At 50.5% G+C, this 14012-nt stretch overlaps 1 protein-coding gene across 4 annotated transcripts; it reads right to left on the bottom strand.

The window, feature by feature from the left end:
• Positions 1 to 4223: 4223 nt before the first annotated feature.
• DBNDD2 (dysbindin domain containing 2) lies at positions 4224 to 9228 on the bottom strand. Of its 4 annotated transcripts, none has more exons than XM_070381791.1 (4): positions 9096 to 9228; positions 6620 to 6766; positions 6289 to 6426; positions 4224 to 4958 (listed from the first exon to the last, which is right to left on the bottom strand). In XM_070381791.1, the coding sequence occupies exons 2-4, from the start codon at positions 6756 to 6758 to the stop codon at positions 4750 to 4752; spliced, it is 486 nt and encodes a 161-aa protein (XP_070237892.1). In that variant the 5' UTR covers positions 6759 to 6766; positions 9096 to 9228; the 3' UTR covers positions 4224 to 4749. The 4 variants fall into 4 exon arrangements, with proteins under 4 accessions (XP_070237892.1, XP_070237893.1, XP_070237894.1 ...); XM_070381792.1 differs by having other exon boundaries at positions 8996 to 9128; XM_070381793.1 differs by lacking the exon at positions 9096 to 9228 and adding an exon at positions 8500 to 8766.
• Positions 9229 to 14012: the final 4784 nt, after the last annotated feature.

Genomic DNA, 14012 nt, shown 5'->3' with positions numbered 1-14012 from the left:
GAGTGCCACACTTCCTGCTCTGTAAATGGATGAACCTACTTTCAGGGTTATTGTAAGGATCAGAAATTAGGTGCATGTAGAATCTGGAATGGAGTAAGTGCTTAGTAACTTCTGCAAACCTTTACTCAAAGAAACTCTATGAGGTGCATACCTCTGAGTGCGTGCTAAGTCACTTCAGTCATGTCTGACTCTTTGCAACCCTATGGACTATAACCTGCCAGGCTCCTCTGTCCATGGGATTCTCCAGGCAAAAACACTGGAGTGGGTTGCCATGCCCTCCTCCAGGGGATCTTCCTGACCCAGGGACTGAACCTGCATCTCCTGCAGTTCCTGCATTGTAGGCAGATTCTCTACCCCTGAGCTACCGAGGAAGCCCACTCTATGAAGAAGGTACTATTATCTCCATGTTACAGATGAGTAAACTGAGGTACATAAACCGAGATAACTGCCTAAGATCACAATGAATCAGAACTCGAGTCCACACCACCAACTTCAAAGAAAATGTTAAGGTAGTTGCAATTATGATAATGATTACTTTGTACTTCTATGCTTTGTTTTCTTTTGAAATTGCCTGTCCCCATCACTCAAGATCCAGCCACCCCCAGAGAAGGCTTACCTTCTCCCTCTGGTGCTTTATATTTCCATTATCTGTGACATTGTCCCTTCCTGGAAGAACTCTTGGCCACATTAGTATTTCTGTCGCCTAAGCAAGGAAGCTAGCACAGAGTAGGGGCTCAGTAATGTCCAGATGAACAAACAAACTTGACAACATCATAACATCATTCCACGTTGTCCCCATACTGCTGTGCTGTTCACAGTATCAAGTCTTGTGCACTCCTGGGGACGGCTGCAGTGTGAGCCGTCCAGGGAATCTTCCACTGAGATGTGGCCCCTCCACAGCACAGGATTCTATAGGAGGAGGCTGTCTTCTTCCCTCTGCTTCAGGGTCTATGACAAGCCTGTGCCACAGACAGAAGATGCCACACTGTGGTTTAGAGGCTGAAAGCTGGGCTGCTTGCCTCGGAGTTGGCACCAAGTCATCACCCCCATCTCTAAGGGCCTTCTGTGGCCACAAAAAAACAGTCGGCTGGAGATGCTGGCTCTGAGGGCCAGCCAAGGCCCTGTGGTTTGGCAGAAGAAGAGATCATTGTCCAAACAGGAAGTGGTCCTGGGGTCTCAGCTGACCCTAGATTTTCCCAGGCAGGGCTGGGGCTCATAGCAGCTGAACCGAAGGCTCCCCGTAGGCTCACTAACAATTCCACCTCTCCAGAATGCTGTAGCTCTCTCTCCCCAGCCAGGCTCCCTGCCCCCATTAGCACCGTATGCCCAGGGTTGTTGACATGTTGACAGCAAACAGGCCAGGCTAGCTTCCCACCATTCACCCTGGATGGGGAGTTGGGGGATCCCAGGAACTGAAAACCCTGCAGAGCTGAGCTGCAGATATCATGCAGTACAGCCCAGGAGAAGGCTCAGCCGCTGAAGTCAGGAGGTTGAGAAGACCGTGTCTTCTGTGTACAGTGAAGTCATTGGCAACACAGAAAAACCACAAAATTTAACATGAGGCTCGGCCCTGGCCCAGCTTAGTGGATGATCTCAACTTGGACACAGACTTTTAGACAAAAGAGGCACAGAACTCCCACCAGTTTTTCAGCAGTGCTAGGAAAAGCACTTAAGAACTGTCACTTACAACGGCCCCCTGCAGGGATGGAAGCAAAATGGAGCTATTGGGAAGCCTGCAGCCCTGTCACTCAGCCTGAACTGCACAGAGAGCTTTGAGATTTAGGCTGAAGGTCACTGATCCCATGGGTGGTTTGATGTATGAAGGGAGGTGGGATGATTTATTTTTCCTAATATGAAAAATGACTTAATGTTCCTTAAGGCTAGGTCCTATAACCCTCCTTTCATCCATCTTTCCCTGGGTAAGTTCCCTGGCACCCATAGCATGCTCATCACCTATACACTGATAACTCATGTACTGATCTTCCAATCTAATCGTTTCTTCTAAATCCCACACTCACAGGTCCAAATGCTTACTCAAAATGTCCTCTTGGTCTTCAAAGCACCTCAAACTCAACATGTCCAAAACCCAATTTATGACCAACTTCCCAAATCTGGCCCTCTCCTAAATTCTCCATGTGGATGAAGAACCCTCCGAAGCATCCTGCTGCACAAGGCAGAAGCAATGGTGACGCCTTTCAGCCAGTCTTCTCTCACACCCGCCTATCTATAAATATTTTGAATTTTGCCTCCCCAACATCTCTTCATTCCTTCCACTTTTCTACACCCCCCACCTCCACCCTATCCCATTTTTATCTGGATAGTTGCAACCATCTCCTGGTTTCCAGACATCCACTCCAGTCCCCTCCAATCAATGCATCTCTACAAGGAGTCCTTCCAGCCATTCTTCCCCTAAACTACTCCTACTCCGCCTTCAGATCTCAGCTCAGAACCACTTCCTCCAGGCAAATACCTTGTGACCTTTCTTAACAGGATATTAACTCCTTCCTCAAGTCCTAGTTGCAGTCTTACCTTTGGGCCCCAGGAGAGCCCGAACTCCCTAAGAGCAAGACTGGGTCTTTTGTGTGTGTGTCTGTGTGTGCTACTACCGCACCCCCAAGACCAAACTCTGTGTCTTACACATGTTAAACGCTGACATTTAATACTTATTGAATGAATGTCACTTGTTTATACTCAGCCTCAACCCAGTGAAACTAATCATTACCACTATCTTTTGGGCCACTGTTATCGCTTGCATGGATTATTGTGTTATGTCTGTCTGTCTGTCTGGAGCACACCCTCTTCCAGTGTGTTTTCTACACTGCAGCCAGAATTATCTTTTTAACAGGAAATTTCAATCATTTGTAATCCTTCATTACTCCCAGTAAAGTTCAAATTTGTAACGTGTAAACTACTAGTTATCTACCCAATGACTGTAGTCCTCTTGTTTCTTAGTAACATAACCCTGATTTTATGAAGACAGCAGAGGGCCCTACTAAAGGGGGCTTCTGAGAGGTTTGACAGGAAGGACAGAAATCAGACACATTGGTAATTAAAACTTGAAGGGTTATTATCTTTCCAAAGGCCAGGATTTCCTTTCTTCTAATGCTGTGTCCCTATAAAATACCTGTAAATGAAATATTACTCATGTTACCAAGTTCTGCCAATGAGATGAAAATGGACACTACTGGTTAGAACTTCCAAAAAAGGTTCTCAAAGTGGGAACAGACAGCGACCCATGCCTCTTTTGCCCATTCCTAATTCCTTCTCCTGCTCTCCACCAGTTTCAAGGACCAGAGACTCAACAGCCATTCTAGACAGGAGGTATCAGTGAGAATTCCAGCCATGCGCCTTAGATGGCTGAGTAAAAAGAGCCAAAAAGGATCTTGGTGTCCAATAACTGTAGAACTTTGGACTTCTTTTATGTGAGGAAACAAAATTTATATCTTAAGTCACTGATATTTTACAAGCAATTAAACTGAAGCTTGATACAGGCTTTAAAGTATTTCCTCATCGGACCTTTGTCGATCTTAATCCTCCCTAATCTCCTGCTCAAATTCAACAATTCAGCTATGCTGAATGGTTTTCAGTTCCTCAAGACTATTTCTCTCCATTTAAAGTTCTTCCAAGCTGCTCTTTCTGCCTGGAGTACAGCGCCCCCCCCCCCGCCCCCGCACCACACACCCCCCCTCCAGCTAACTCCTTCTTATCCTTTGGATCCCAGCCTGAAAACCAGCTCTCCAGTGACCACATGAGCTAGACTAAGATGCCCCTCTTTTCTGGTAACAGAAGAGCTCCTCATCATGCTACTCATTACGCTCAGAACTGTGGTATTTTCTTGATTTTCTCCTCCCTGAAGGCAGGAAGCCTATCGTGTTCGAAACTGTATTCCAAATGTCCAGCTAATTCCAAATAACTCCTGGAATAAACAAAGCAAGTGAATGATGGGAATATGGGCTTCCCTGGTGGCTCAGTCGGTAAAGAATCTGCCTGCCAGTGCAGGGGACCCAGTTCAATCCCTGGGTGGGGAAGGTCCTCTGGAGAAGGGAATGGCAACCCACTCCTGTATTCTGGCCTGGAAAGTCCCATGGACAGGGGAGCCTGGTGGGCTACAGTCCATGGGGTCACAAAGAGTCAGACAAGACTTAGCGACTACACCACTACCAGAGAGCTAAAGAAATATATTGGTTTGGTATCTGTCCGATGTGAAAGATGAATGGGAATGATTGGTATGTCGTTATCTGTTTATTATTCACGCCGTGCCCTGTTCCAGAAAGGACGGAAGGAAGCAGGATGGCTGCAGGGCCATCTCCCTGGGAGGGTTAAGGAGTTTAGGAGACTCAGGAAGTCTGGAGGAGGGAAGCGCGCTAAGAAAAGCAGTGGCGTCTCGTCCTAGCTCATCTTCCATCTCCTCACTCGTGGGCCCCACTTCAGCAGTAAGCCAAAACCATGGTATTTTCTTGATTTTTTCTCCCCCTTGAAAGCAGGGCACCTATCTTGTTCAAAACTATATTCCAAATGCCCAGCTAATTCCAAATATTCTAACGAATAGCAGAAGGATGCAGCAGGGGAAGGTTAGCAGTAAAGCAGGAGCAGGTTAATTCCCAGGAAGGCACACCATCCCACCCTCCTTTCCTCCCCTTGGTGCCTACTGCACTAAAGAGTCTGGTCTTCTCCAAAGGGCTCTGGCCAGGCCTGGGGTCTCCAGTGGAGACGAGGCAGCTCACACAGTCTGTAGGTGGGGGCCCGCTGCTAGCTGCAGGCTCCGGGCTCTGCCCCGCCATCATGGCCTCCATCCTCCTCCTCGTCAGACTGTGCCAGGGGCGTGTCTGCTCCGCCGTCACTGGCATCAGCGCTGTGTGGGTTGGTGGAGGAGTTGGAGGACAAGGAGGAAGTACGAGACGTCGTCCTGTCTGGCGTGGGCACTGGCAGGCTCGGCTCCTCGGGACGCTCGTCCACCCCTGCCCAGAGAGAAGAGCCGGTCATGGCCACACACAGGGGTTCAGAGGACTCTTGGAGAGGATGTGGCTGGGAGACACTGAGGCCCAGGGACTTGGCCAGTCACCCTGCCAGTCTCCTGGCTCCCAGTACCCCTCACTTCACTAAGCTCTAGAGTCGAATCAATCAAGTTGCAAGTTCAAGTTCTAGCTACGTCACTTCACTTCCTTGCTACTGAGGAGCTTTGGGCAAGTCACCTCCCCCTCTCAAGGACTCTGCTCCTCTTCTGTAAAAAGGGGGTACTGACATTCCAGAGGGGTTCTCAAGACAAAATCTGAGAATGTTTATAAAATGTCTGGCACATAATATGCCATCAATAATAGCAGCACTTTTAAAGTAAGATAGTATCCATTAATCAGAGAAGGCAATGGCACCCCACTCCAGTACTCTTGCCTGGAAAATCCCATGGACGGAGGAGCCTGGTGGGCTGCAGTCCATGGGGTCACCAGGAGTCGGACCCGACTGAGCGACTTCACTTTCACTTCTCACTTTCATGCATTGGAGAAGGAAATGGCAACCCACTCCAGTGTTCTTGCCTGGAGAATCCCAGGGACGGGGGAGCCTGGTGGGCTGCCGGCTATGGGGTCGCACACAGTCAGACACGACTAAAGCGACTTAGCAGCAGCAGTATCCATTAATATCTTATAGGTTAAGCATGTGGACTTTGGAGTCAAGACAGCCATGGTTTGAATTCAGCTTTTCCACTTTTCGTCTCTGTGACTATATACATATATATATATGTATATATATAGTATGACATGCGAGATCTTAGTTCCCCAACCAGGGTTCAAACCCATTCCCCCTGCAGTGGAACACACAGAATCTTAACCACTGGATCACCAGGGAAGTCCCTCTAATGTCTTTCCTTATAAGGTGGGAATAACCCCACCTGCCCTAATAGGACATAGTAAGGATTGAGATAATACATGTAGAATTCTTAAGCATGGTATTAGAAACCTAATAAAGTGCTAAATAAATATTAAATGACTAAAACTGCTTCAGTTGTCTAATCTAAAGATCATATTTTTACATTATTTATTATGTTAACTAATTACATTGATTTCAAAAATAAAAAATTGAAGAAGACTAAGGCAGTTGGGCCTTCTGAGAGGTTTGGATTAGGAATCCGTAACCCAGCTTCCCCCAAGGTCAACTTCCCTAAAATCAGGACAAGCAGGTGCTTCGTGGGTGGAAAAGCTCATGCCCAGCCCCTCCGTGCAGACTTCCCCAGCCCAGCTTTGACATCCAGCTCTGACCGACCAGTGCCCATGGGCCCAAAGCAGAGGGACATACCAGACGTCTGGGGAGTTGGTGGAGGGTCTTCACAAGGCAAGAACACATCTGCTCCATCTTGATCCCCCAGGTCGATAAGCTCCACTTGCTCAAGTGTGTCCACATTCACCTCCATGGATGAGATACTACCTATGGGGGCTGCATATCAAGAAGGGGGCAAGTCGGGAGGAGCCAGGCCAGCACTGATTGGATGGTCAGAGACATCTGTCAGGTAAGGAGATAGATGTTTAAAGGGCCAAGAAAACCAGCGGGGAGGGACCAAGGTCCAGGACTATGGGACTTCTTCCTCCCTGCCCTGCCCCAGTGCCTCTTCCCAGGACTCAGAACTCACGTCTGTGCGACTCAGGATGCAGGTGGGACAGGGGGAAGACAAACTCCGTCTCAGGCTGTAAAATGTCCTCGAAGAATTTCTGCCGCTCCCGAAGCCGGAGCTGCTGGCGCTCCAAGGCTGCCCGAGGATTTGGGTCCATATCAGCTCCTGGAAGAGCAAGGAGAGCTGTGAATTGGAGAGGGGACTGTTGGGGGCCTGGTCTTGGGGAGCCCCCCTGCAGCCAGGATCCCAGCAGTGGGGCCTCTGGCTGCAGCCTGGACACTCCTGGACTCGACTCCCTCTTTCCCTTCCCTGAAACAAAGTCCCACTACCACAAAGTTCAAGTCTCACGCAGAGGCAGGGCTGACCCTAGCTCCACAAAGGGGATGTTAGTTCCAGGCACAGCAAGAGAGGCTCCTCTGTATTCAGGGAACACAGCCAATGGCCACATCTCAGGATCATGCCCTTCAGAGAGGGGCTGGAGAGGCTGGCTCAGCTCAAATGGGGGAGGTATTTTTTCCACTTAATGAACCCAGCCTCTCCTCCAAAGGCGGGGGAAGAGGACAGAATAGAGATCTCAGAAGGAAGGTCCCTTCCTCCACTGCTGCAACTCCGGTCCCCGCCCCGGCCATCCTTTAAAACCCAGACAAAAGCTAAAGCACCCGCCTCCTACTCTCTCTCTATACACACACACACTATCACCGGCATCCCCTCCAAACCCTGCTCTTAAGTCACAGACTTGACTTCTAGACTTGGCTCTGTCCCTAAGGAAGACATCTTTCTAGCCTCAGTCTCCGCATCTGAAAATGGCATCGTCTTCCTACCTGCCTCTAAACACAAGGCACAGCTCCTGAGGGTGTTCTGTAAAAAAGGAAGGCTGCGGTCCCCGAGCTATTTAGAGGACATCATCTCTTCTCTGCCTCCCACAGCTCTTTATTTGAGCTCCTCTCCTTTGACACATCTCACTGGCCGATCTCCCCACTAGTCAGCAAGTAGCAACTGGAAGCGTGCGATTCAGCCCAGGCCCTCTGGCCCCCCGTGCTGAGAGCTTTCCAGAACCCCCTTCACTCCGATTCGCTCCGCATCCCTTCCTGAGCCCATCACCGGAGGCAAGGCAGTATCTAGCTGGAGGACCAGTTCGTCATCCTCCGCAGATTGCCTTCCCCGCCTCATCTGGACTCGGCATATCCGAGACCCTGGCCAGTCCACCGGGCGCTGAGGGTGGGCCACGAGCGATCCTAATCCCCAGAGGAGCCAGGCAGGGCCAAGGAAGTGTGGGGAGACCATGTGGCCAGAGGGGGCAGCGGAGGAGGGAGACGCTGACGTTGATTCCTGGGAAAGGCTCTTAGTGCTGCCGCCCAGGTCACAGCGCTAAAAATACCCAGGGCCCCTGGGGCTGTCTGCTCCCGCGAGGTGGGGGGTGGGGGGTGGGGGGCGGCGAGGGCGGGGAAGGGCCAGCAAGAGGGTTGGGGAGCTGGAGGGGACCACAGGCTCCGGGGCGCCCCCTCTGTTTCCCCCTAGCCCCCTCAATCTCCGGAGACTGGCGGGGGCTGCCCGCCCGGGGCGCAGCGGAGCTAAGCGCCGGAGTAGGAAAGGGGGTTGTTTACGTAACTGAAGGTGCAGGGAAGAGGGGTGGAGGGAGCTGAAAAGGTTTGGGCTGCGGGGGGGGGTCGGAGGCGGCCAGGGGCCCGGCCCGTGGTGCAGAGAGCTCCCTCTCGGTCCTGCCCCACCCGCAGTGGAGTCAGTGCGAGCGAAAGAATTCCCTAAAAGGGGACACGCCGCGACCCTGGAGCAAGCGGGGAAGACGGAGGGGGGCTCCGGGGGCTGCACTCGCGCTCGCCTCCCTCTACCCGGCCCCCCGGCCTCTCGCGGCACCTGCGCCCGCCCCGCGGAGCCCCTACCTGCCGCGCCCGGCGCCCCCGCTGACTCAGGCTGTCCGCTCCGGCGCGGCGGCGGGGGCGTGGGAGCGGGCCGCGCCGACCGGGGTGGGGCTGCGCCGCCGGGTCTCCCCCGGGACGGACGGGCCCCGGGAGCCGGGAACGAGGAAGCGCCGGCGGGCGGAAGTGGGGGAAGGGCGGCGGCGGGCACACGCGCTCCTTGCTGGGCGCCGGGCGGCCGCCGGGAACCCCCGCGGGCGCGGGCGCTTGTAGTTCCAGCGCGGACAAAAAGTTCCCGGCACGCGTCCCGCCGCCCCGCCACCCGCCGGACCCCCTGGATGCTCCGCCCGACTCCGCGCGATCCCGGACACTTGCTGCGCCCCGCCGGTCCGCGGGGACACGGCCCCCCACAACCCCTGCTCCCCGACTCCCCCGGGAGTCCCCGACGCAACCTCCGCGCGCGGCACCCGGACTGACTCCCCGGCACCCTCGGCCACGCTCCGCACTTTGAGGCGCGCACCTCTCGAGAAGGCGCTCACGCGGGAAAAGGGTCTGGCGACCCGCGGCCGCGCATCAAGGCAGGTGCACAGCGGCGGGGGCTCCCTGCCCCTGGGACTCACCCCTGCAGCCCACGGTTCCTGGCTCCGGGACGATCAGAGCCGCCGCCCAGCTTTCCAGAGCACTGGGCGGGGTGGGCGCCGGGACAGGGCGGGTCGGGGGTGGAGGGGTGGGCCGCTGCGCCGCGCCCCCAGACGCCGGCGGGGAGCCAAGTCCTCCAGAGTGCCGAGAGGGGCGCTGCGCGTCCCGCCCGGCGCGGGTGGAGGAGTGAGGCGGAAACCGTGGGCCCAGAAGGGAAAGGCTTGCCCCTCTCGCGGTGCCTCCTGGCTCACACCAGGGCCAGAAGCTCCTCCTGGACCGAGGCTCTGTGCTCATTCTCATTCTCCTCCTCCCTTCCACCCGGCGCCGGCATGTAGATCCAGAAACCTCCCGGTTCGGGGCGGGGTGGGGGGCGTCGGTCAGAGATGCTTCTGCCGTGGGGTTACTCGATCCTTCATTCAACAAACATCCACGAGCAGACCAGAAACTAGGAGTCATCCCTGCCTTCTCCCTGTCCTTCGCTGCCCACATTAAAATACATCTCCATTAACTGTTGATTCTCTCTCCCAAATAATCTTTGCAATCCACCTTTCGTCTCCGTTTCCACCACCGACCCTCGCTCGGCTCCATTCTCTCTGGTTTTCTGGTCCTCTGGTCCTGCTACGCTCCATCCCCCACACCAGTCAGTCATCACTGTAGAGTCCAGAGCGCTAATCAATGACCCACATGGTCATTTCAACATGCAGGTCTGAGAGAGGTGGAATGGGGAGGGAAGAGGGAGGGGGGAGTCAAGCGGGAGGGGATACATGTATACCTATGGCTGATCATGTTAAAGTGTTTGACGGAAACCAACACAATATTGTAAAGCAATTATCCTTCAATTTAAAATAAATAAATGTTTAAGAAACACACAGGTCTGCTGTGCCACCCTTTGTTAGAATGAAATCCCGGTGCTGATATCTAAGCTTAAATCCCTCCTTTGTTAGAACGAAATGCAGGTGCTGGTATCTGAGCTGAGTCTTAAATGAGTTCAACAGGCGGAGAAGAGGGGGAAGGGCATACAGGAGGCAGAAGTGGGGCGGTGGGGGTGGTGGGGGTTGTGAAGAGTTGTGACCCATTCAGGCTTCTCTGTCAGGGGACCAGCACTCTGTACAAATACCTAAAGTTCTGCCTCTCCTATTGTACTGAGATATCCAAACCATCCTGAGAAATAAGTACAGCAAGCAACTTTCCCATTATTTTACAAGCAAGGAAACTAGTTTGTGGCCAGCAACAAGTGCAGTAGTTAGGAGCACAGGCCTGGGAACCAGGCCCTCTTGGGTTGTAAACCTAGCTCTGGTGTCTAGCCAGCTGTGTAAACAATTTCTCTGATCCTTGCTTTCTTTGCCTATTAGGTAGGAATAATTAATCCCTACCTCCTGTGAGATAATACATAAAAAATGCTAAGTGCAGGGCTCGGGCACTCTGGAGATGCTCAGCAAACATTAGCTGTTTAGATTGCAATTGCTCCTGAGAAACACAGGCAACTGCTTTCTTCCACAAATTTCTAAAATTATAGAAGTACGCTCTAATCTTCCATAGAGCTTATTATGTGCCTGTCACTGTTCTAAGTGCTTTGCATGTATTAACTCTTTTAATCCTCGAAATAATCCTGTGAAGAAATGCTGTTTTCACATCCATTTTACAGGTACAGAAACTGAGACATAGAAAGGTGAAGGGACTTGTCCAACTAAGTGATGGAGCAAGAATTTAAAGCCAGGGTGGCTCAGCAGTAAAGAATCCGTCTGCAGTGAAGGAGACCCAAGAGACATGAGTTCTAAATCCCTGGGGGAAGATCCCATGGAGCAGGAAATGGTCACCTGCTCCAGTATCCTTGCCTGGGAAATCCCATGGACAGAGGAGCCTGGTGGGCTACAGTACAAGGGGTCGCAACGAGTCAGACACGACTGAGCACAGCACAGGGCTCCATAGCCTGTGCTTAAAACCACAACTCCCAGTCTGTTCCCCTTTTATCCTGTTGCAGTTTTCATCTTCCTAGAAATATTTTGGTCAGTTTCATTCTTATTCCTCATTAATGGATGGAGTAGATACTTGGTCCCAGTTTCGAGCACAGAGGAATGAGGCCAATCTGAAGTACAGTGGCTAAGAGATCAGCTCCCCCTTTTCAGGCCTATCCTTGGGAACAGGAATGCACGGATTATTTTGAGCTGTCCGAAGCATGGTAACAGATCAGGAACCTCTCTTGTCACTTCTCTTTGTCAGGTATCTGCCACATAAAAGGGTGGGGGGGAGGGTGGGAACATCCAGGTTAGAAATAATTCAGGAGCTAAGCTGGAACGGCCTTTGCCAACAAAGGTCCGTCAGGTCCGACTAGTCAAAGCTATGGTTTTACCAGTAGTCATGTATGGATGTGAGAGTTGGACTATAAAGAAAGCTGAGCACCGAAGAATTGATGCTTTTGAACTGTGGTGTTAGAGAAGACTCTTGAGAGTCCCTTGGACTGCAAGGAGATCCAACCAGTCCATCCCAAAGGAAATCAGTCCTGAATATTCATTGGAAGGACTGATGCTGAAGCTGAAACTCCAATACTTTGGCCACCTGATGTGAAGAATTGACTCATTTGAAAAGACCCTGATGCTGGGAAAGATTGAAGGCGGGAGGAGAAGGGGACAACAGAGGATGAGATGGTTGGATGGCATCACCAGCTCAATGGACATGAGTTTGAGTAAACTCTGGGAGTTGGTGATGGACAAAGAGGCCTGGCATGCTGCAGTTCATGGGGTTGCAAAGAGTCAGACACGACTGAGCAACTGAACTGAAGCTGGAAGGGTTTCAGCCGAGAGGAAGGCCCAGGCAGCAGACCTAAGGGTGGACAGCAGGAGTTGAAAGGAGCAGTGAGAGAGTAGATGGCTTAGACTTCTGGCTTCCATCTAGGATGCTGAAAGCTGGGAAGAGCATCCTACCACACTAAAAACAATTTTTTTAACTGTTAAGTAATTTGTAAAATTGTTGATTTTGTTGACCCCATCAGTGAGCTGAGGTTGCCCAGCAACTGATTAACCTGCATTCCAAAGAAGGGCAGTCGCCTCCAAGAAGCAGGATATAGGCACTGGCACACCCATGAAGTTGGAGAAAGGCAATGTCTCCATGCAAACAGGTAAGATGAGTTCAGCTACAAGTTTTATTGCTAAAGGCCCGGCGCTGGCTACGAGAGGATATGAGAGGATAGAATCCGTGGGAGTCACAAACACTAAAAGTAATCAGAAACAAAACAAACCAAAACCAAAGTTTGTTCAACTCCTGACAAGATTGACTCAATTCTCTACACTAACAGCCTAAGAAGAAGAGAGAGAGATTTCCAAGCAAAAATATTACTGAGCTCAGTCTTTACTGTTCTACACATTATGTCCAGAAATTTAAAAAGTTACAACACACACATAAAAAGGAACATAACAAAAACAAAAAAAAACCTATTTGTCAAGAGACAAAGCAATCAACAGAACCAGATTCCAGACTTGATAACTCTCTGGAGTTATCTGCCAGAACATTTAAAACAACCATAACAGTATGTGAAAGACTGTGTTGAAAAATATGGACAGCGTACAAAAAACAGAAAGGGACTGTTAGCAGAGAGAAGAGGACTATAAAAAGGAGTCATATGGAAAAGTCTAGAAATTTTTAAAACATGTAAGAGAGACGAAGAATGCCTTGGCAGCCTTATCAGTAAAATCAACACAGCTGAGGAAAGAATCAGTACACTTTACGATCGGTCAAGGGAGACTACCCAAATGGAAACAGAAAAAAGTGAAACCAAACAAAGAAACCCAAGAGGGACGTCCCATGTGGCCCAGTGGCTAAGGCCCTGCACTCCCAATGTAGGGGGCCTGGATTCAGTGCCTGGTCTGGGAACTAGACCCCACTTGCTGCAACTAAGAGTTTGAATGCTGCAACTAAAGATCTCGAGTGCCACAGTGAAGATCAAAGATCCTGAGTGCCACAAGTAAGACTGGTGCAGGCAAATAAACATTTTTAAAAGCCTAAAAGATCCAAAGCTAACATCTGCATAATTTGACTCCGAGATAGAGATACACACACACACACACACACTATTAGTAGAAATAATGGTCAATAATTTTCCAAAAATAATGAAAGGACCACAGAGCCAAGAAATGTACAGAATCCAAAAAAATATTAAATACCAGTGGCTAGGACTTCCCTGGTGGTGCAGTGGGTAGGAATCCACCTGCTAATGCAGGGGACACTAAAAGTGTCGATCCCTGGTCTGGGAAGATTGCGCATGCTGCAGAGCACCTAAGTCCATGTGCCAGAACTGCTGAGCCACGTGTTGCAACTACTGAAGCCCACGTGCCTAGAGCCTGTGCTCCGAAGCAAGAGAAACCGCTGCAATGAGAAGCCTGCACACTGCAACTAGAGAAAGCCCGCTTGCAGCAACTAAAACCCAGCACAGCCCAAAATAGTACATAAATAAATAACAATTCTTAAAAGTAGACTTCAAAAGAAGGATTGTCACCAGGGATGAAGAGGAACATTTCCTAATGATAAAAGGTTGTTCATTTCAGCAAGAAGACTTGGCAATCATAAATGTGTATGTGTACATCTAGTAACAGAGCTTCAAAAACATGAGCTAAAAATAGACCTAAAATAAAAAAGGCAAATCCATAATACTGTTAGCGGATTCAAAGCTTCTCTCTCAGTAATCAATGAAACAAGTAGACAGAAAGAAAAAGTAAGAATACAGAAATCCAGAACCCTATTAACTAGCTGTTCTGATTGACATTTTTATAGCACTTTACCAGCAGAGTAAACATTCTTTTCAACTGCGCAAAAACATTCACCAAGATACATCATCTTCTGGGCCATAAAACAAACCTCAATTTAAAAGAATTTAAATCATAAAAAACATATTTTGTGACTATAAA

The sequence above is a fragment of the Bos mutus genome, chromosome 13, assembly GCF_027580195.1.
Source record: "Bos mutus isolate GX-2022 chromosome 13, NWIPB_WYAK_1.1, whole genome shotgun sequence".
Lineage (NCBI taxonomy): Eukaryota > Metazoa > Chordata > Mammalia > Artiodactyla > Bovidae > Bos > Bos mutus.
This window is presented reverse-complemented; position numbering and strand designations above follow the sequence as displayed.